The sequence below is a fragment of the Anas platyrhynchos genome, chromosome 3 (assembly GCF_047663525.1).
Source record: "Anas platyrhynchos isolate ZD024472 breed Pekin duck chromosome 3, IASCAAS_PekinDuck_T2T, whole genome shotgun sequence".
NCBI lineage: Eukaryota > Metazoa > Chordata > Aves > Anseriformes > Anatidae > Anas > Anas platyrhynchos.
This window is the reverse complement of record NC_092589.1, coordinates 64,368,504-64,389,338: the sequence shown is the minus strand read 5'-3', so window position 1 is coordinate 64,389,338 and position 20,835 is coordinate 64,368,504. Positions and strand designations below refer to the sequence as shown.

The 20,835-nt window shown below is 40.7% G+C and overlaps 1 protein-coding gene and 1 long non-coding RNA gene across 5 annotated transcripts in view; one reads left to right on the top strand and one right to left on the bottom strand.

The window, feature by feature from the left end:
- The window catches only part of PTPRK (protein tyrosine phosphatase receptor type K), a 414,301-nt gene extending 411,734 nt beyond the window's left edge, over positions 1-2,567 (bottom strand). For all 4 annotated transcript variants that reach the window (XM_072036027.1, XM_027454570.3, XM_072036028.1 and 1 more), the window contains exon 1: positions 2,320-2,567. In XM_072036027.1, the coding sequence (XP_071892128.1) occupies positions 2,320-2,431 (112 nt within the window). In that variant the 5' untranslated portion in view covers positions 2,432-2,567. The remainder of the gene's footprint in view (positions 1-2,319) is intronic.
- A 233-nt stretch (positions 2,568-2,800) lies between these two features.
- The window catches only part of LOC106016136 (uncharacterized), a 34,376-nt gene continuing 16,341 nt past the window's right edge, over positions 2,801-20,835 (top strand). Inside the window, exons 1-5 of the long non-coding RNA XR_011808376.1 lie at positions 2,801-3,418; positions 3,539-3,644; positions 4,528-4,676; positions 6,934-7,037; positions 18,684-18,788. This is a non-coding gene — a long non-coding RNA (uncharacterized lncRNA). The remainder of the gene's footprint in view (positions 3,419-3,538; positions 3,645-4,527; positions 4,677-6,933; positions 7,038-18,683; positions 18,789-20,835) is intronic.

Sequence of the window (20,835 nt, the reverse complement as noted above, 5' to 3'; positions counted from 1 at the left end):
TCCGAGTGTGGTGCAAAGCATCATAAAAAATGAAATAAAAAACTAATTAAAGCAAGACAGACAGATTTGTGAAAGGTCCAGACTGAACTAATATCCTCATTAATAAGCAAGAAAAATTAACAATGTTTTAAATTGTTACAATGCCAACAGTAAGAATACTAATAGAAAGGAAGCTGAAAATGAGTTAGGTTACATTTAACACTGAAACCCACACGCTCTTATATTAAGGTGGAGAGGACGGAAAGACAGTCAAATGAAGATGCCTGAAAAACAGTACTCCTGTTAAAAACAGAAAATTGCTATGAGGAACACAAATGCTCCTATATGTTGGCTATATAGATTGTATACCAGAGCGAGGCCCTCACTGGAACTGACATACAAACCCCAACCATGTGTCCTGCATCCACTAACAGAGTGATGAAGTCTAATCAACAGGGAGAGGAAAAAAATAAAAAAGTGCTTCAGGGACCAATTTAGTAACAAAACCAAAGTCTGTAGCAATTATTAAATTCAGAGCCTTCAAACCAAGATCATAAGCAAGTGTTCAGTAAGGCATCACTCTACATGTGTTTACTGAATGTATTTAGTAAGTGTCCAGTCATCATACCTTACCTAAACTGAGCACACTGGAAGCATCAACTACCGACAAATCCATTTCTCCAAACCTTCGAGAAAGTCCAGTCAAGCCTGTAATTAATAAGCCTCTGACCAGCAAAACACATCAGTATTTTTGATGTTTAGTAATAGGAACTGCAGTCTGTAGCTGCTGACATGCTGCACAAAAAAAAAAAAATGAATCTCATGTTTCCTAGATACAATTGTTCAACTCTTTGACAAGCTTCACCTACTCTGGTCAGAACGATCCTGAACATTCCTCTCAGCTTACTTAATACACACCCCAAGGTATGAACCTGACTTTCTGTACTTTCAACTCCAAGAAGGGCTAGAGTTTATGCTTCTCAGCATAAAATACCATGGACAATGTGAGTTATCAGAACTTCCCACTCTTCTTCCACCAGTGAACAAAAACTTGTATTAGCCTGACAAGTTACAGAAAGCAAAATCACTGGTCTGATTTCAGTGTGGTTTTGAATGAAGAGATGTCAATGCTTCAGAACCTTTTATTTTAGCTACTCCTAAACTGTGCCAACATCATATATGGTACGCATCCCTTCCCCTGGTAAAAGCCTTGTAGGTGCTTACGTAATTGTACGGTTCTGATACGCAGACACCGAATTATAGGCACCAAAGTCAGCCACACAGGAGGGATGTAATCTGTTCAGAGCAGCCCAATTTACCTTATTGCTTCAGCACATTTCTTAATTGACAGTGACACATCTCAAACTTCTCAATTAAAAATTAATTTATAGGATCAGGGGGAAAAAAAACAGCCTCCAAACTATGCATCAGCCCTTATGAAAACCCTTATGAAAACTGCTCTTCCAAGTCTCACGAGCCTAGATACTTTTATTAGTGGCGGTTCTCGAGCTCAAGCTTTCCTATCGATATTAAAGAGATGCACACGCTTGTCCGACTGATGCGCCCGGCACAGCAGCGAGTACTGTTAACAAAAAAAGAGCAAGAACAGAGACGGGAAAGCGCCTGAAGTCTACTTCGGGCTGCTCCACGCCACGCTGGAGCGACACAAGCCCACGCTACAGCCCCACGGGGACAGACGCCGGGCTCCGGCCACCGGCAGCGGCGGGGGGCTCCGGGGCAGGGCGCCCCGTGCCCCCTGCTCCCCCCGGGGGCTCTGCCCCGGGGTCCCCCCCGTTCCCAGCGGCCCAACCCCGGGGCCGCAGCTCCCCCGTTCCCAGCCCAGTGCCCCGGGCTTTCATCCCGCAGACCCGAGGGGAGGAAGGGGCGAGAAACTCGCGGCTTTCAAACAAAACGGACGCCGCCCCGCACGCCGCCTTCCCTCCCAACGCGGTTCTCTTATTTTTTATTATTGTCCTTTTTTTAAAAAATCCCCTTTTAGGAAAGGGGGCGCCCCGCGGGGAAGCGCCGGGAAAAGTTTCGGCGGGGGAAGGGGGCGGCGGCAGCTCCGGCCCCGCCGCCACCTGGGAGGCTGCCGCGGCGGGAGGAGGAGGAGAAGGGAGGAAGGTCGGACGGCGACTTTACAAGGCGCCCGATCCCCGATCCCTCCACGCTGCACCCCACAGGGCGGCGGGGGGAGAAATACGGGGATGTACGGGGACGGGGGCATCCTCCGCAGCTCCACCGCCGTCGGGAGCCGCGACCCGGCGCCGAGCCTCCCGCGGCCCCCGGCCCCTTCCTTTCCCCAGGGCACCCTCACCTGGGCGCCGAGCGGCGACTCACCTGCGGAGAGCTGGGCCCGGGCCGCCCCGGGCAGCGCTGGTGAGCAGCCGGCCAGCAGCAGGGCGAGCGCCGCCAGCAGCGGCAGCAGAGCGGCGCCGGCCCCCCTGCCCATGCCGACTTGCCGAGAAGTTTCCCAAAGCGGCCGGGGCTGCCCCGGCCCGCGGCGGGCGGGCGGGCGGAGCCGGCCCGGCCTCCCCCCGGCCTCCCCCCGGCCTCGCCGCTCGGGAAAGCCCCGCGCCGAGGGGCGCCCGCTGGCCCCGGGGCCGCCCGCTCGGGGCAGCGTCTGCGGCGCGACGGGCGCAGCGACGGCGGCAGCGCCGGCTCGGCTCCGGCTCCGGCTCCGGAGTTACTTTGCCGCTGGGCGAGCGGGGAGGGAGGGAGGAGCCGAGCGCGCACGGCCAGCCCCCGCTCCCCGGCACTTGGCAGGGGGAACGTGGGACTCCGGCCCCGCAGCCCCGGAGCGGGCGGAGCGGCGCCCGGCAGCGCCTCCTGCTGCAGGCGCGGGGGGCAGCAGCGGCTCGGCACGGCTCGGAGCGGAGCGGAGCGGAGCGGCTCCGCTTTCCTCGGCACGGCTCGGATCGGGCACCGCCGCCGGAGAAGGAGGAGGAGGAGGAGAAGGCGAGGGGAGGAAGGCCGGCGCCGGGTCGTCCCGGGCGCGGCGTGCGGGGTCCTGCAGCCCCCGCTCGGCTTCGCTCGCTGCTCCTGCCTCTAAAAACGCCTCAGAGCGCGTAGCGTTATTGCCGTGCATCGAGCAGACTGGCTCTGTCTTCCAGCCGGGATTTTTGTTATTTTTATTTTTTTTTTCCCCCCTCCCCTCTCTTTGGCAACACTCGCCTGGCTCGTCGTGCCAGTAAAGTCTCGTTGATCGGAAGTGAAATTGTAATTAACAGCACCGCCATTTGCGCTGTTATATCCACGTGTAGCGAAAAGCTGACCTTCCCGGCAGGTCTGCACGCAGATAGACGGCTCCGGCACCCGCGTGCGGTGAAGCAGGATCTCCCCGCCACATCCAGACTCGGGGGCCGCGATGCCACAAAGGCCCCGCTCCGTGTCTCACAGCTATGCAACTCGTGCATCCAGAAAGCATTTGGAGTAACAGGTAAAGGCGCCAGGGCTGGAATTTTTCTTTGAAAGAGTATGAGTTCCTCCAAAAATTTTAAACCTATTTTTAATGAGTTTTTCTCTCTTTTTTTTTTTTTTTTTTTGTTCTCTTGCACAGCAGCTGGTAATTAGAGGTGCTATGTAATGCTCGCAACAGAACCCGAGACCACTGGAAACTTGCAGGTTTTATTGCAAACTGGAAATTCAATCCAGGTTCATCAAAGGTTTGCTGTGATTCCAAATCCTTTCCAGCCATTGCGTGGCAACTGATAGGTTTTGACTCAAAACCCTGCAAAGCTTCATGTTTTCACAGCAGGGAAAAAAAAAAAAAAAAGAAAAAAGAAAAAAAAGTGAAACACAGCAGTTTGAAGTACATGGTAGCTTGTATAACAAAGCACACCCCAAACAAACAAACAAACAAACAAACAAAAACTCTTCCACCTCTCCACCTCCACAGCTGGAAACCTCTGTATTTCATTTGGGTGGAGTGGCCAAAAACTTGCATGCTTACTGTAAAATACAAAATTATATGCTTTAGTGAACACTGGCTCTTTGTTTAAACCTAGGATGGGAATTTCATGAGGCAGATCTCGTGACAGCCAGTGTTTCAGGAAGGATGGGCCACGTGCTGGTTGCAAGTAAACACGGGAAATTCTTCTGAGCAAGGTGAAGGAAAAGCAGTGTGCTGGCCCTGCTTCCCATGCATTAGGTTGCATCATGGTTGCTGTGGAAATTTTTAAGGAAAACAAATTCCTTGTGCATGGTGGGGGAGTACATGTGTATCTGGTGTTGTCCTGTTGTGTGTGTGTGTGTCTGATGGGGTTAGCTCCAGCTGGGAGCCATGCAGCTAACACTAAAAGATGAATGCCAGCCAGACAACTCATAGGTAGCTGAGGAGGTCAGGGGAAGAGGAGGACCAACACGGCCTCCCCATAACCTTGCAGCAGGTTACCCCGGTGACCAGTACTGCCGATAGCTGTATCCATACTGTTGGCAAGGCCGTGCAGTACCAGCTCTCTGCTCCCTTGCTCGGGCCTGTGGCAAAGGGTTGTGCTGAAGCACGCTCCCCCTGTGCTTTATCCACATAGTTTCCTTATCTGCCAGCAGGAGTCCCCTGGGATTTCAACCTTTTCCGCTGCTCACGTTCCTATTAAAAGACAACAAAGAGGATTTTGATTGCTATTCTTTCCTTGAGTAGAGAGTTCAAGCTTGAGAGGTATGGGTGAGATGCGCACGTGACCCCACTCCTCTTCCAGGTACGTATCTGCTGAGATATTATGCACAGTTCTGCTCTGTGTGCCTTCTAATGTACTTGGCACCCTGACAAATACTTCAACTTACATATCAGGTTAGACATCATTTTTATCTTATATGACATGAGTGGATTTATTTTTGTTCCAGCTTTTACATTTTTAGAGCTCTAAATGTTTCACTGTTTTTTGCATTTTCAATTAAGATCAAAGCATACATATATTACTTCTTGAACGACATTTAGAAACTGTCCAAGGTAATGCCTTATATGCCAAATGTAACAGCAAAAAGACACAAAGGGCTCGTAGAAATGCCTTTCCCTTCATCTCAAGGAATATTTGGAAATTAAGGAAAGTATGGTCTTTATCCTGACAATTATGATCTCTAAATAAAATGCCAAATAAATCGGTGTCAAGTTTAAGCAAGTTTGATTCTGGAACTCTGCTAGATGCCTCCACCTTCTTTGCATTCCCTGTTAAAAGTTTCCCATTATACTTTTGGATGTTGCTAAGCCCATCATAACATAGTTTTTTAACACCGGCTGTCATCTAATTTGGTTCCTAATGACTGACAACTGTCTAGCATAATACACCATCTCACAGTAAAACATCATAAATTATCGATAATCCAATACTGTATGACAGAATTTCTATCTGACATGGTATTTTCCCATGATATTTGCATGGTGTGTAAAATATTAAAATACATATTCCTAACCAGCAAAAATATTTCCCCTTCTCTACCCCTCCCCCTTTTTTTCCCCATGAACTGTTAAATGTTCTAGAGTGTGAGGGGCTTTTGAGACATTTAAATGAAATTTATCTAGCCAAGTGATCAGATAGTCAAGGATGCTCATTATCCTGCTGCTCCCACCCAACTTTCCAGCCCTCTGCACTTTCACTTCCTTTGTGAAAATCTGCCTGCTTATTCTGAGCCCTAACAAGAATCAAGGCCTCATGAAAATCTGGCTCTTCAAGGTTGGAAATCCTTGAGAAAATTGAGTATTGTATCGACCCAAGTTTTCTTTATGTTATCCAATAATACCCGCAGCAGGGTCTTCATTGTATTTCCACTTCTGAAAAAATTATCTCAGTAAGATGTACTGCAAATTTCAATTAAATGTATTATTTTACTGCCTGGTACTCACCGAGGCTTTTTTAGAGCATACTAATTCCACGGAGAGCCAGCAGCCGACACCCTTGTCATAATAAACCATCACTGGAGAGAAGGAAACGATGCTGAGTGTCTTACTGATGCCTTTGAACAGTCTCCTGTCACACAGCTGCTTTTTCGATGCAAATGTGGAGCAGGTAGAGGGTCTAAAAAGGCTGGGGATTGCTTCACTGCTGCGTATTGCATGTGCACAGATGGAGTAAGATAATAGCTTGTTCAGGGAGCACCACATGTTCATCTAGCTACCTGTGGTTTATGGTGGGAACAAGGCATGCAACAAGGGAATTGTCCTGTGACTCTCTGTCCCCAGGGGCACTTCTGCATCTCTTGCATGCATTCTCCAGCTTCCCATCTGCAGATTTAGTGACAGGTTCGTGTCATTATAAGAGAGCTCTGTGGCATTTCCTGTCCCAAACCTCCTGTTCTTACTTGACCATCATTCTCAGCAATATTCACCTTTTGGGCTAGAATTTTCCATTCTTTATCCAAAGACTGAATATTACTTTGCTCTGCTTGTCATTTCTGTGGTTTTGATAAAAATGGCCTGTGATTTTTTTTTTTTTTGAGAAGAGTACATTCCCTATTATTGACCAAATTCTGTCTTATTTTTCCTTCGAGCAGACAAAATAGTTGACAACTGAAATATAGCATGGGAATAGCCTTCAAGAAGGAGTGAAGCATGGCCTTGTTTTGAAATAAATTGTTTTACTGAATTCCATCCCTTCAAAATTACATTGTACAATGCCTTTCTTATGTCAGAGTGCAACCCAGAAAGAAACTGGCATCTGAGTTTGCCTAAACATCAAAGGCACTGTTCTGCAAGTGTTTCTGTTCGAGTAGAGTCAAGTCCTGTAAGATGCTAGTCCATTAATGCAAGGGCCATTGGGAACTCGTCTTTGGGAAGCTTCTAGAAGGTGAAGCACAGTGTATCAAACAGTGATTATGAATGCATTAAGCTCCTTAGAACTGTTTACTTTCAAATAAGCTCTTGCAGCACATTTTGTGTATGTACGGGTTTAAGCAAATGCTTCTTCCCACATTACCTAGAAGCCTTTTACTACTCTTCTAACCCCATGCCTTTCCTCGCAGCTTCATGATGGTATTCCTCATCAGAACCATAAGGGGAAAACTTCATTTTGTGTCATTGGGGAAGATGCCAACAAGACTTAGGAAACTTCTGAGGACTTGCAGAGGTACATTGCATTTCTGCACTGATTAGTCAATTATTTTTAGATTAGCATACCTGTACCTGCTGCTTACAATCATTTGAAAGCATGTAGAGCTTTAAAGTCCACAACATTAAAGCTTAGCTTGAACTCAGCTGAAGGCATTCCTTCAGCTTTTGGAACAACTCCAAAAGGGCACTCGGTATGCCTTTCAAGGATTCATAAGAACTTGGGAGAAAAATGGACAGATGGCCTTAGGGCATGTGTTGCCACTGAAGTACAAAAGACAAGGAGATCCAACAGTAAAGAACAGTTGAGTTGTATGAGGTCTTGCAGGTGTTAATCTGATGCAGTGAGAACTAGAAGCTAACAAAAAAAAAAAAGAAAGTAAAAGGATAATAAATAGATGGCCAACTAGAACGATCATTTTAGCTGAGGCTTTTCAGGCTAAATCATTGGCTGTGATCAGAAGTATAAATTACATAGTATTGCTTCTGTTCCCTTACTAGGTAAATCTGCATATATTTGTGGCTTAATTAGGTGAAAATGCACATTTAAAATTCAGGGAGTAGAATGCTTGTAAAAAGTTAATGGATGAAAGGAACAAGCTGAAAGTAAAATAAACACCATCTAAAATCATGTTGCAATTTTCATTCAGATTTTATCTGCTCTTACCATGTTGCGATTGGCACAAGCAACATTGCAATATTTTGTACTTTTGTACATAAAGAGAAATGCAGAGCTGAATAATTTCCTCTTGAGAATCTTAAAAGAGCACACACTTTGTGAGAGTTGTCAAGTGGTAGGCCTGGAAACACTTACATCTCTCTTTCATAGGCTCTTTTTTACAAGGTTTAAATGATTGTGAGGTCACAAAGGAGGCACCTCACACAAAACAGACATCAGCAATGCATTTATAAATGTCAAACTCTCACCCCATTACCAACAAAAATTTGAAAACTTCATTTGAACAGTGTGATTCATCTGGGGAGAATAATGCAAGATGGCCATAGCCTCAAGACCTTTCACAATACTGTTATGTCCAGTTGTGCTGCATCCAGTGATCAGTTTATTAAGGGACCTTGGAGGCAAATTAATTATTTAGGAGTACAATAAATTGTGAATTCAGTCTTCCTTCCCTTAATGGAAGTAGTGTTCTTGTGATTACCCTTAGATATTCGATACATTGCTGAACTCTCATCTGAAAGAAGACCTATTTGAGCAAACCTTGAAATTAGACAAATAAAGCTTATAAATCAGAAATTACTTTTAAGAACCTGAGAGTGTTTAACATGTCTGCTGGGATTGGTGGTGACTTTGTTTGGCTTACTCAGTCATAAATGTCCAGTATTGATTACTTCAAAACCTGTTGTTACTGGAAAACAAACAAACAAACAAAAAACACCTAGATTTGGCTTAGAGGAGAGCAATTACTCTCCCTGTAATAATTGTTTTTGTTACAGTAGTGTATTCAAAACTCTTTTATGAAAGCCAAATTTTTACATGTTTCCACTTCTTCTTCTTAATTGGAAATTAACTGCCTGAATTTAAAATGATCTAAAGAAAACAACCCTGAGCATAAACAAGCAGGAGTAAGTGACAATATAAATATATATATATATATATATCATCCATTCCTCTGGCACACTTATCCATTAAAAAAGAATATATTCAAGTTCTTGATGTTAACCAAGGGATGGCTATGATTTGAATAAGAAAGCAGCTCAGGAAGCCCAGTATGATTCAAGTCTACTTTCAAAAATGTTAATGATAGCCAGGAATGAAAATTGGAATCTGCAATCAGTGATACTCAAGGGAACAAGAATATGATTAAAGTAATTTCAAGCCCAGTGCTATACTCACATTTATTTTGCAACCTCACTGACTACCAAGTGAAAGCAAAACTGGGGCCCAGGTATGTATACTTAATGCCTGTAGCAATAGTACTTATCAGTGACAGCCCAACTGAAAAGGAGAGGTCATGTCTGGCAGCAGTTTTCTGGCATTAGCTGCAGCAGGGCAGGGAAAGATGCTGAACAAAAGCATAGCCCTTTCTTCTTCAGTCTACCATGTAAATTTGTCTGCTGGGACTGAAATATACGGCCTCTCAAAGAACAGAGGAATATATATTGAATTCTTTCTTCACCTCGTATGAAACTGAGCAATTTTTAATGCTCTGAAGATACTTTTGCAGAAACGATTGCTAAAAATTCATGGGTGCCATCTTGTCTATAGTTTTAGGCAGATTTTATCCTCAAGGGAAATTAATCAAGTTACATTAATACATACTCAGCAGACTCACAAGTCATAACTGACATCTCATATCATGATTGTTCATGTCATTCCACAAAAGCTTTCTGTATTAGAACAGTCTTTCATAAGACACTACTAAACTTCTCTTCCAAAGTAGAAAGTCTCATCAGATAAATCTCACAATCTCATAAAGACTTTGTCTCTGGGGTCCAACAGCTATTTTCTGGTTTCTCCTAGAATATTGCTGCCTCAGTGCCATGTACTTTAACTCCAAGATTTCAGTGTGACTTTCAGATATCTACCATAAAACCCTGAGTTTCCACTTTTATGTTCCTTCATTTCAGAGCTGAACTGTTCTCTTCAAATTCCCAGTTTTTAAAATAAGCTACTAAAATGGAAAAGGCTACCTACTCCACGAATAGATGTGTATATATCTTACCCAAAGTAGGTTAACTTCTGCCCTAAGAGTTTATTGGCAGTTGAATTACCATACTTTGTCTTTGCAGGATGGCAAGTGACTCACTCTGAATTGCTGTATGTCAGGATGTTGGAGTCATGCGTAAAGTTATTCTTTTCCTTTTTTTTTTTTTTAGTTCTAAATTTAAAACATATATTTCTTAAATCCAGTTTAAGTTGTGTAATACCTGAAATATTTCAAGTATTTCTCTAGAATAAGGATTTAGGAAATAAATCAGAAAACTTGGAGGAAGCACCTTTGTGAAAGACAGTACAGAGGCAAGACACTGTAATAAATTTAATAATAATTTAAATAGTGTCAGGAGAGTGTTGACAAGTAGAAACTTTGCAGAGTGGAATTGGTGGGGTTTACCTGGAAACTTGTTACAGAATTTGTTTTTTCCTGAAAAGAGAGTTCACACAGACATTTGTATTACAAAAATGTTTTACCTGTCACTGTGGTTCATTTTAGTTTAAAAATATATTTCCTCTGGATTCTGAAATTCTTTTCAATTTAATGTCAGGTCCAAGGGAGATGTCAGTACATTTTATGTAGAATAATCTGGCAGCTTTTATAATGAGTTTGGCTGTGTTTTTTTACAAGGGTGACTTTCTATTATCATGCCTATCGCTCACTCAACTGATCTATATTACTGTCCATTTTATCTCAACAATGACAGACTAGGGGACAGGAGAACAGTTCAGAAATACTTATGGAAAATCCAATGCAAGCCTTCACCACCTATGAAAAATATATCATGCTACATTATTATCCTTTTATGTGCTGTAAATATGCCTTCACACATCCTTTGTTTTGCCTACCTTCTTGCAGTTGCCACTTCCCTCAGACAAATCATGGTTCTCAGATTCTCAGCAATATTTTCTTGTGGACTGAAATGTGATTATGGAGCTTCCTTTCATCTACAAGAGGGTAGTTTCTCCATGTTCAATGACTGGATCTATACATCTTATTGTTGTACTCTGCATTATCCCATCTTGTTCCTGGAATGCCATCTCCTCTGGGTAGAGGCATTTTGGATTCAAACAGGAGCCCCGCATTCTTGTAGAGCTGATAGCAGCAATAGTGTTGATATAGTTTGCAAAGAGGTCTTCCCATCTAAGGGTTGGCCATTTTTTACCTTGATCTTGGGACCGTGTAGCTTATCAGCTTATTAGCTTTGTGAATCAAAAACATTCCAGGAGAACTAGGACAGTCTGTAGGACTGCAGCCTGTCTTTCTCGACATTCCAGTCTACTCCTCTCCCCTCTTGTCCGTTCATCCTCCAGAGAAGAAAGGCAGAATTCTCTTCTAGGCTCAGACACCTCCAAGAGGTGGTTAAGGATGAATCTGACCCAAAAAGTGTATCATAGTAACTTCCAGTGATCTTGAAGCTTTCATAGTCAGCAAGATTTTGGTCTCCAAGAAATTCTGAACTATTTTTTAGGTCATTTTCACAAAAATTTGGAAGGTTAGTGTTGCTTTTGGCATCCCAATGAGAAGTTTGTACCTTTTACAGTGCCCACCTGAGTTCCAGCACTTAATGACTGTTGACTACATGGTACCACAATAATGACAGTACTAGAGAGATAGCACCACTAAAACAACAATATCATTAAATAATTTTCCCAGAAGAGATTATAGACAGTGATAGAACAAAAGAAGAAAACTATAAATATAAATGATGTTAGTCTTGGAGGAAATCACTGTTGTATTCTGCAGCAAGAAAAAGGTAACAATTAACAGAAACTCTCCAATTCCTACAGATGAAGGGTTAAGAGTCTCATGAACTCTATCTAACTACAGGTTTTATTTGGACAAAATATAGATTCAGAGAAAACCTGTCCTTGCACAGCTGAAATGCCCTTTCCCTGTTTCCTTTCCCACTGGAGTAATTAGCTACGGTAGCAGATCAAAAGAGGTTGCCTGGCGTTTATGATTAGAATTGTTAATTCCATATTGTTAAATATTTCATTTAATAAAGAGTATAGCCTGCTTAAAATCTCACTTCTACATACATTTTTACATTTGATGTTACAAGTAACATCTACAAATTACTGTACCAGAAAGATTAGAGAATATATGTTCCCCCTAGTTTTCAATGCTCTCACATGATGCATTTTATAGCACTTCAGGTCTAGTCATTTTATTGTTTTCTTTATGTAATCAATGAGAGTTCTGTAGAGCAACACTGGCTCTCCACGTGGTATTGTGAATAGTCCCACTGAAATTAGGGCCTCATTCATCATGCCTGATGATAATGGCTTGCCAAATTGGGCCATATCTCATAAATCCCCCTCCCCCCAGCATTTTCTGAGGACATTTTAGAAAGCATTTGTAAGAGAAAAAAAAAAAAAAGAACACACATACTGGTAAAAATACAAATTGCCCTTAAATTTGACAATTTTCAAGATTTAGTTTTTAGGTCTGCTAAGAGGGATCATTTTTGGGGTTTCTGTGTAACACAGACCAAACAGTGTCATGCAAGAATGCCACATATTAAGTGACCAAGTTCCAAGGCCTAAAAAGGCATTCAATCTTTACTTTGGAAGAATCTGTCTTTAACCAACACTTTGCCTCATAATGGATTTCAATGACTAGTCAACTTAATTTTAAAAATGTGTCAAGCTTTAAGTTCCAAAAGTTATTCTTGACAATGTCTCTCTAAATTAGTCTTTGCTTTTGCCTACACTAATTATTGTTTTATCTATGTAGTATAGATCTCTGAGGGGGTTGTCAGTAATAAATGATTAAAAATATATTGTTAGCAAGCACTTAAATTTTTTTTACTGTAATTTTTTAATCATAAACTGTCAGGGGTTTGAGTCATGCAGGATTTACAATGAAATATGCATTTCTGATGCCTGGAAAAGATGGGTTATTCTATTGGCTTATACTATTGTAATTCAGCATGTCTTTTGGATCACAAAGTGGAAGTTTACCTATCCAGTCATAAATTATAAGTAATCTCATTAATTTACATCATGTTAACACACGAAGAGTTTTTTATAGCTACAGTTGCTATAAGGCAGGTAGAGTGCCTAGCAGCATGCACAGATTCCAGAGAGGTTTGTGATCTTCTAATCCTGCTGTGTTCAAAGTTTTAAGGATTGTCTTGAAGCGAATTTTTGATGGATAGCATACAGTGCTTTTCCATCCAGCACTGTGAGTCATAGCATTGTGTATTGTACCAGTTTATTCAACTTCCATAGACCATCATATCCCACACAGAGAACTGAGTGCTTCTCTATCTTCCCTCTAAGGACAAACTTTCTGATTTTACTTTATATTCTTTACCCTCAGCTTGTGAAGTGGAATAGAGTTCCAATTGTGGAGATGGTGACTTGACTCTGTTTTTTTTTTTTTTTCGTTTTTTTTTTTTTCCCTCCACGTGGAGAAATAAGACTTGATTAATGATGAGTTTCTGTTCACAGTGTTCTTTCTTTTACAAGGCAAAACCTGTTCTCAGAGTGTGTGGAAGATGACAGATTGACAGCCCTGTGAGACTGAAAGCCCTGTGTTTATCCCCAGTACGGATACAACACAACAAGCAAAAATGAAACTTTCCACAAGCTACCCTGCTAGTGTATTTCAGCCCTGATTTACACAGCCAGTGAAACATTCAGAACACTAGGGGTTATTGTAGTTATCCAGGCTATGCAGTCCTTTGTCTTTGCAGAAGCTACCCACCACTGCGACGGCAGTTTCTGTGATGTGGATGTCTGAGAATATGAGCCTTCATTGAACAGTCATCACATGGTAGTGACTTTCATTTAAGAATGATCTGGTCTGAATTTGAATGGCATTTTATAGATGAATGCCTTTATGTCTTGTTTCCAGTCACCCAAACGTTCCAGCTACTCTCAGTGTCCCTTATTTGAAAGGAAAATAGAGGCTATGCTTTACATTTGTTGGACTAGAGAAAGGGACCTTACCTGATGATACATGGGGCCGATTACATTCGTTTCAATGCTTTGGTGCCTCTCTGAAAGTGATGGGGATATGCTTTTATTTGTTTGTTTTCAAGTCTTCTTGCATGGCTGTGAAATTCAGTGAGTTCAGAGGACAGGTAAGCGGGAGTAGACTGAACACATGACAAGGACTAACATAGTGAGTGAGTGTTTCTTTGCACAGTGATTATTACAAAAGGTTTTCATGGATGCAAATTAGGAAGATTATAGATCATAAAATGTTTTAGTACCATTTTGGGAAGTGTTCCATTGGAAAGGTAGATGAAGAGATATTGTTATTGGCCCATGTCTTGGCGCATTCCTGTTTCAATGTAGTCAAAATTAAGCTGGCATTCTGTGATGGGGTTACACAATGGCTGGATATAGGGCTGTCTCAGGACAGCAAACACTGGTGTGGAAGACGATGAGATCAAGGCAGGAATGCTCTTGTGATCAAAGAGAAGGCTGGAAAAACATGCAGGGGGAAGATGATCAAAGAAGCTCCTCAAGATCCTTCTTCATATCCTATGCTTGGCATTTACTTTAGTCATACTGCAATACACAGAATGTGACTTTCAGATTGTATGACCATGGTAAATTTTGGTCATGGATTTCCTCAGGCAGATGAAGTGAAATATACTCTTTTTCTTTCTGAAAACAAGGCTGTGTAGAGGCCTGGTACAAGGAATTCAGTGGTGTAAGAAATTACTAAAAGGGCATTTGGTCTTTGCAAACATGCTGTGAAGTGCTACCTTGCACTACTACAGTGGCAGTATATGATTAATATTGCAATTAATATCTCATGTTTCTCCCCTATGCACCCAGATACTGAGCTATCTTAAACCTGATTCAAGAGATCTTGCTGCAGCTGTAGTGTTCTTGATACAACTCCACTGTGCTTTTTAACACAATAGCTAATAATTTCAATGCTATTCTAGTCCCAAAGTCACCAAATCTTATTTTACTTTTTTTTTTCTTTTTTTTTCTTTTTCCCCATTTTCTACAAATAACATTTGCTACAGAGATGTGAATACTCCCTCTGTGCAGGTGAAGGTCTACCTGACTCTGCAAGCTCTGTTGCTTCTGTATTTCATACTTAGTTCTAGAGCATGACAGCAATTCCTTCTGTCCTCCAAGATAAGGAGGGAGCTCATGCCATGAAAGGCAAAAAGTCTGGGACACTGAAGTTCCTTTTCAAAATCTTTCCATTCAGCTCTAGAATCTGCACAAACCTGGACACGCTGGGAGCTTTCTGGGAGTACATTTAATTACTCACAAAAATGCATGCTCAGTAGAGCTGTTTTGGTTTTGGTGGTTTGTTTTGTGGTTATTCTTGTTTACTTGTTTGTTTGTTTTCATTTGTTTGTTTGTTTGTTTTAAGTGTGCTGAGAGTCTAGCTCTTCAGCTACAAGTTTTTTGTTGTTGTTGTTGTTTTGTTTTTTTTTATAACTGCCTGAACAATATGCAAGATAGAGGCTACATGTTTGCTCTCCCACCAAATTTTGTTTTGTCTGTGAATAGCCAGTACAAACATCTTCATTTCTCATCTCTGAACATCATGCCCTATCAGGAATATCTCTTTTCTCAGTAACTGAGAAAAAATATTTTCTCTGTTTGCAATTTCATGTGCTATCATGTGATAACAAGCCTGTTATTTGAAAAAACTTCTTATAATTACAGTGCTTATTTAGTTGCCTTTGTTGAAATGTTCTATGGTCCCCAAGGCCATTTTCTATAAACCAGGCTCAGTAACAAGTATTTTTTGTCTTATTTGAATTTCTATTAGCATATGAAGGTTTATATATATATATATATATATATATATATATATATATATATATTTGTAAACTTTGCTATCAGTTCAGTTAAAATTTGAAACATAAATTTAGTTCAACTAGCATCATCTGAAGTGTATGGACTTTTTTACATTCATTTTGTCATCTATACATCCCCCATACCATATGGTATGATACTCTCAAAGAGAAGCTAAATCTTTTCTGCACGGTAATTGTTTTCATTTCTATTAAAAGAAAAAGGCACAAATAATAGGTACAGTGCAGGCATGCAATCTTTGGTATGTCACTAAATCCTTGATGTCTATTAAAACCCTACCTAAACTTGCAATTCCCTTGACAGAGCACGTAGGAAAGCCTTTCTCCATCTGCTGTTTTTGCTGATGAGATGCCAAATGTCTTTACAGATACTCTCATAGAAAAGGAAGGAAATGCAATTACAGGAATCAAGCTCTTTAAAAGCACTATTTGAAAGAAAGAGAGAGAGAGAGAAAGAGAGAAAGAGAGAAAGAGAGAAAGAGAGAAAGAGAGAAAGAGAGAAAGAGAGAGAGAAAGAAAGAAAGAAAGAAAGAAAGAAAGAAAGAAAGAAAGAAAGAAAGAAAGAAAGAAAGAAAGAAAGAAAGAAAGAAAGAAAATGTGATTTTACATATACTAGACCACCCTCGAGAATGATTTCCATTTACAATAGAACAGAATCATAACTATTTTTTATATATTGGTTTACATAAAAGATGACATTTGAAATGTTCATCATTCTCTGCAAATTCAACTGTCCTCTTACCTTTAAACTTACAGTTTAGCACAGTAAAAGAAAACAGCCTTTATCAAGTGTAAACAAAACTGCTATAACACACTGCATCTGGTTATTTTAGTGGTAGGATCAGGGCTTTAAATACTGTGAAAATGTTAAATCTTAAAATCATCCTAAGTATTTGCCCCAGCCATATCTAGAACAGTTTTATACAATGCTATTGTATTGTTAGATGTATGCATGCAGATGTGCTTGCAAAACAACAGCAAATTGTTACAAAAGACACTTTTTGTTTTGCTTGTTTGTAAAGCACTGGAATGGAATTAAACATTTCCTTAGAGACTAAAATGATAATTATACCTTTTTTTTTTTTTTTTTGGTAACACATCTAAATTAACATGTCCAGAACCAATCAACTGGTATCTTTTGACATTTGTGTTGACTTACTCTTTTTTTAAACAGAAGTAAACACTACAAACAGGATCCAAACAGTTTCAGACAGGGATTTCTTTCATATTCACTACCATTTGCTTGAATTGAAGTACAGATCTTAAAAGCATCAAGTTGCTGAAAGAGTGTCTATGAAAATAAAACTGTCTTTGTGAACCACAGGTGATACATTTTCTGTGTTCTCAAATATAGGTGTAAATTGAAACAGAGTAAAACTAGCAAGAGCAAACAGGAAAAGAATTAAAACACTATGTCTTTGTTGTTTCATTTCCTTTACTACAGAGTGCAATCAATACTTTACAACAGGGTTAATATGGTCTCTTCAAACATGCTATTATTCTTTCAAAATAGCACAATAACTTTATTAGTTATGCTGTCTGCAGTCTTTCCAATGTGACAGGCTTGTGTGGGTGTTCAGATTGTAAGTAATTTTCTTGGTGCCCTCTGTTGGAGTATTTTCCATGAGTGCTAACAATAGCAGCTAGCACCACGCAGCTGCAGGAAATTTGAGTGGTGGAAGTTCTAATTCTAATTAGTATAATTAACACAAACAAAAAAAAAGTCCCACACTGCGAGACCTACTGTTTCTGCTCAGTAGTTATTGAATATTCAGGTTCCACATCTGCCAGCCCTTTACTATTCAAGTGAGTCTGTGGTGGCTGATTTTTTTTTTCTTACTTCAGTGACATTCAGGTGCACTGAAAGGTATTTTAAATCATAGCCTAGAGATCAATCTGGTAACTAGTTGTTTATATTCTTTCTCCTACCTTATTTTTGGAAAGCATTTGTTTTGTTAGTAAATACATTTGAGTGAGCATTGGCTCTATTTGACATAGCAAGAGAACAAAGAACATCTTGCTTTTTGTTTCAGTTGGATTTCATGTTCATAAAGCAAGACTTCTTCCTTTGTGAGAGAATCAAGACTAAGCAAGTTTAGAAATAATCTGTGTGAATTCATCACAGGCCACATGGCTGTAATGGATGCCTCAGTCAAATGGACCATAGGCTGATTCAGCTTTCGAGAAGGGAGGAAGTATGTCATCAAACTTATTATTTGAGGAAATTTAAATCACATGGACCCAGGGACTACTATATGAGATAACTTTGTCAGCATCTGAATCCTGGGCAATTCCTTTCCTTTCCTTTCCTTTCCTTTCCTTTCCTTTCCTTTCCTTTCCTTTCCTTTCCTTTCCTTTCCTTTCCTTTCCTTTCCTTTCCTTTCCTTTCCTTTCCTTTCCTTTCCTTTCCTTTCCTTTCCTTTCCTTTCCTTTCCTTTCCTTTCCTTTCCTTTCCTTTCCTTTCCTTTCCTTTCCTTTCCTTTCCTTTCCTTTCCTTTCCTTTCCTTTCCTTTCCTTTCCTTTCCTTTCCTTTCCTTTCCTTTCCTTTCCTTTCCTTTCCTTTCCTTTCCTTTCCTTTCCTTTCCTTTCCTTTCCTTTCCTTTCCTTTCCTTTCCTTTCCTTTCCTTTCCTTTCCTTTCCTTTCCTTTCCTTTCCTTTCCTTTCCTTTCCTTTCCTTTCCTTTCCTTTCCTTCTTGGGTCTTGACATTCAAGCCACCTGAACACCAAAGTTTCTATTTATAATCCTACCGGTATCCTGGCAGGACAATTTTTCTTTTGTCTTTGTTCATGCATATAATGTTTGTAAAAGGGCAGAAATGTGATGTTCTTGATTACAGTGAGAACTACCCTAGCTACAAGTATCTGCATTCATGTAGCAAAGTACTAGTCAGCACTACTTCGCAAAGTAACTCTCAATAGCATCCAGCACTACAGAATAAAAGCACTGCCTGTGTGGCTGGTCTCAGTGAAAGAAATAGGGCAGAAGTCATAATCTGAGAGGGGACTGATCTGCACAGAAAGGACAAATATGTTGCCTGGTGCTTGTGAAAATGGAAGCATTGAAGAAAAAATTATCTTCTGCAATTAGGTCCATGTTAGGCAATCCAGCCTGCCTCACCTGCCAAAGTCAGAAGTGGTCATATCTGCACAAAGTGATAATTTTTCTATCCCTTTTCTTGTCAAGATTGCGTCAATCATCATGTGACAGACCACCCATGTGTAAAAAGACGTATGTCTGGTGGGAGCTGATATGGAACCTACAGATGGGTTTACTGGCTTCAAAAAGCAGGTAATCTTCCATTAATACTTCCTCTGGAGGATAAGGCCCTGGTATCTTTCAGATGAGCTGTAATTAGGCCAGTTTTTGAGGTCTCAGATACTGCAGCTGATAACTATGCAAGTCATAGTCTTTTTCTAAATTGTCCTTTCATCTTTCAGTTTGACTTTATGTCTAGGTATAGAACTGAATGAATCACTCATGGTAATTAATAGTCAACATATTAGCTGCATCAGTTGTTCATATTTTTTTCCTCCCTCTGTCAGCCTCACTGTAGATACTCATTATTAATATTAAACTGTTTTATAGAAGCACCCACTTAGGTACTGTGTACATATGTTTAAAAACACAAAACCACAAAGCATAGGAACTAAAGAAAAATAGAATTGATGGTCTTATTACTCTAGTCTGAATCTCTGTAATATCAGGTAATCCTTTACACAGGAATTTTGTTTCTGCAACTTACCCCTACCTTGGAGATTTCTCATTCTTTTTATGTGGTCCAAGGAAAATGTATTTTCTCAACTATTTTAAAATGAAAAAATATAACATTTGTAATAGCCTTTTTAATGTAGATGGATCTAACTTTGACACATAATTACTAGAATTGATGTGTCACAAATTTATATTGTTCAATTATAATATTGTCAAATATTCATTTGGGCTCTGGCAGTTCATCTGTATTTCTTTTCAGGTGTTTCTTACATGATCACTTACCCCTTAAATAATTAGTAACAAACAGTTGATCCAAAATACAATATGTAGTTCTTGGTACAGATCTCATAAAAATGAACTATTCCCCAAGAACTACAGAGGGGGGAAAAATAGATATACAGAAAGAAAGAGTTAAGTATAAAGAAGTACAAACAGTGCACAAGCATCAGTGAATTAATGAGTACATGCTCCCATACACAGTCTTTCTGACTAGGAATTGTAAAGAGTTTGGGGGTGAGAGATCAAGATGTTTGCAAGAGTCTTCTGAAGGATGTAAGTAGGGCTGAGGGCCTGGGAGTAAAGAACAGAGGAAAGAGACAACTCCCAAGGGAGAGGGCAGGAGATTTTTTTCTGGATAAACAGGAAGGCCAAAGATTGAAAAGGCCTGCTAAGATAAAATACTTGTGTGGAGTGGAATAGGACACAGGGACAGCACACTATATGCCCTGAGGTGTGAGATCAGCGGTGGGAGCACTGGACAGAGAACTGCCCTTCTAAGTATGATGCAAAGAGATCTTGCTAAGATGCTTTTTGTTTGCGGTTAACCAAGGCAAGCCAAGTTCTCATTGATTAATTCTGTCAGAAACCTGGTTCCATGTGTCAAGTGTTGGCACTGCCTTACCAAGCAGAAACATTCTGACTGCATGGGTTTTGTGTTCGTTTTCTCTTGAACTAGTGATATCCTCAGTCTAGAGGAGATAAAAGCAGCAGGTGAGAAGTGTTAAGATGCATCTAATTACACTGCTTTTACACCTGCACTTAGCCTGATAGAGGTTATACAGTTAAAGAAAAGATAAACAGAAAACATTCTCCTACTTTTTGTTCTTTTTATTCTCTTCAAGAGGCCGTTTGCATAGACATGTCAGGACATAGCTAACTGCAGCAGAAAGATATCACCACTTCTCAGTGCTTGTCACTGAGCCCTGGCAAAAGATAACTGCATGTTCTCTAACTCACCACAGTACAAAGTCACTGAGTAGGTCCAGGTCACCTTATCCTACGGTCACCTGGAGGAGGCCAAGGTTGCAGGGAAGCAGGTGTGGCATGTCCCCACGATGCATACCTCCAGCTAGGTGGAGTGCATCCAGGAAGTGTCTTAAAATACATAATAATTTTGAAAGTGGATCTTTAACTATGTCTTACATGGTTGTTGCAATACTGGAGTATTTTCTGTTTTGCTCCTCTTTCAGTCTTGCAATAGTCAGTAATAAATAACTGTAGTCACGAGCAGTAAAGATAGAAAAATAAAATTTCAGCTAGTGTACCATATGTTGATCTGCAGCTAGGATGCAGACCCTGCCTTCAATAACATCTGTGTGAAACAGATCTGCTATACAGCTGCCAT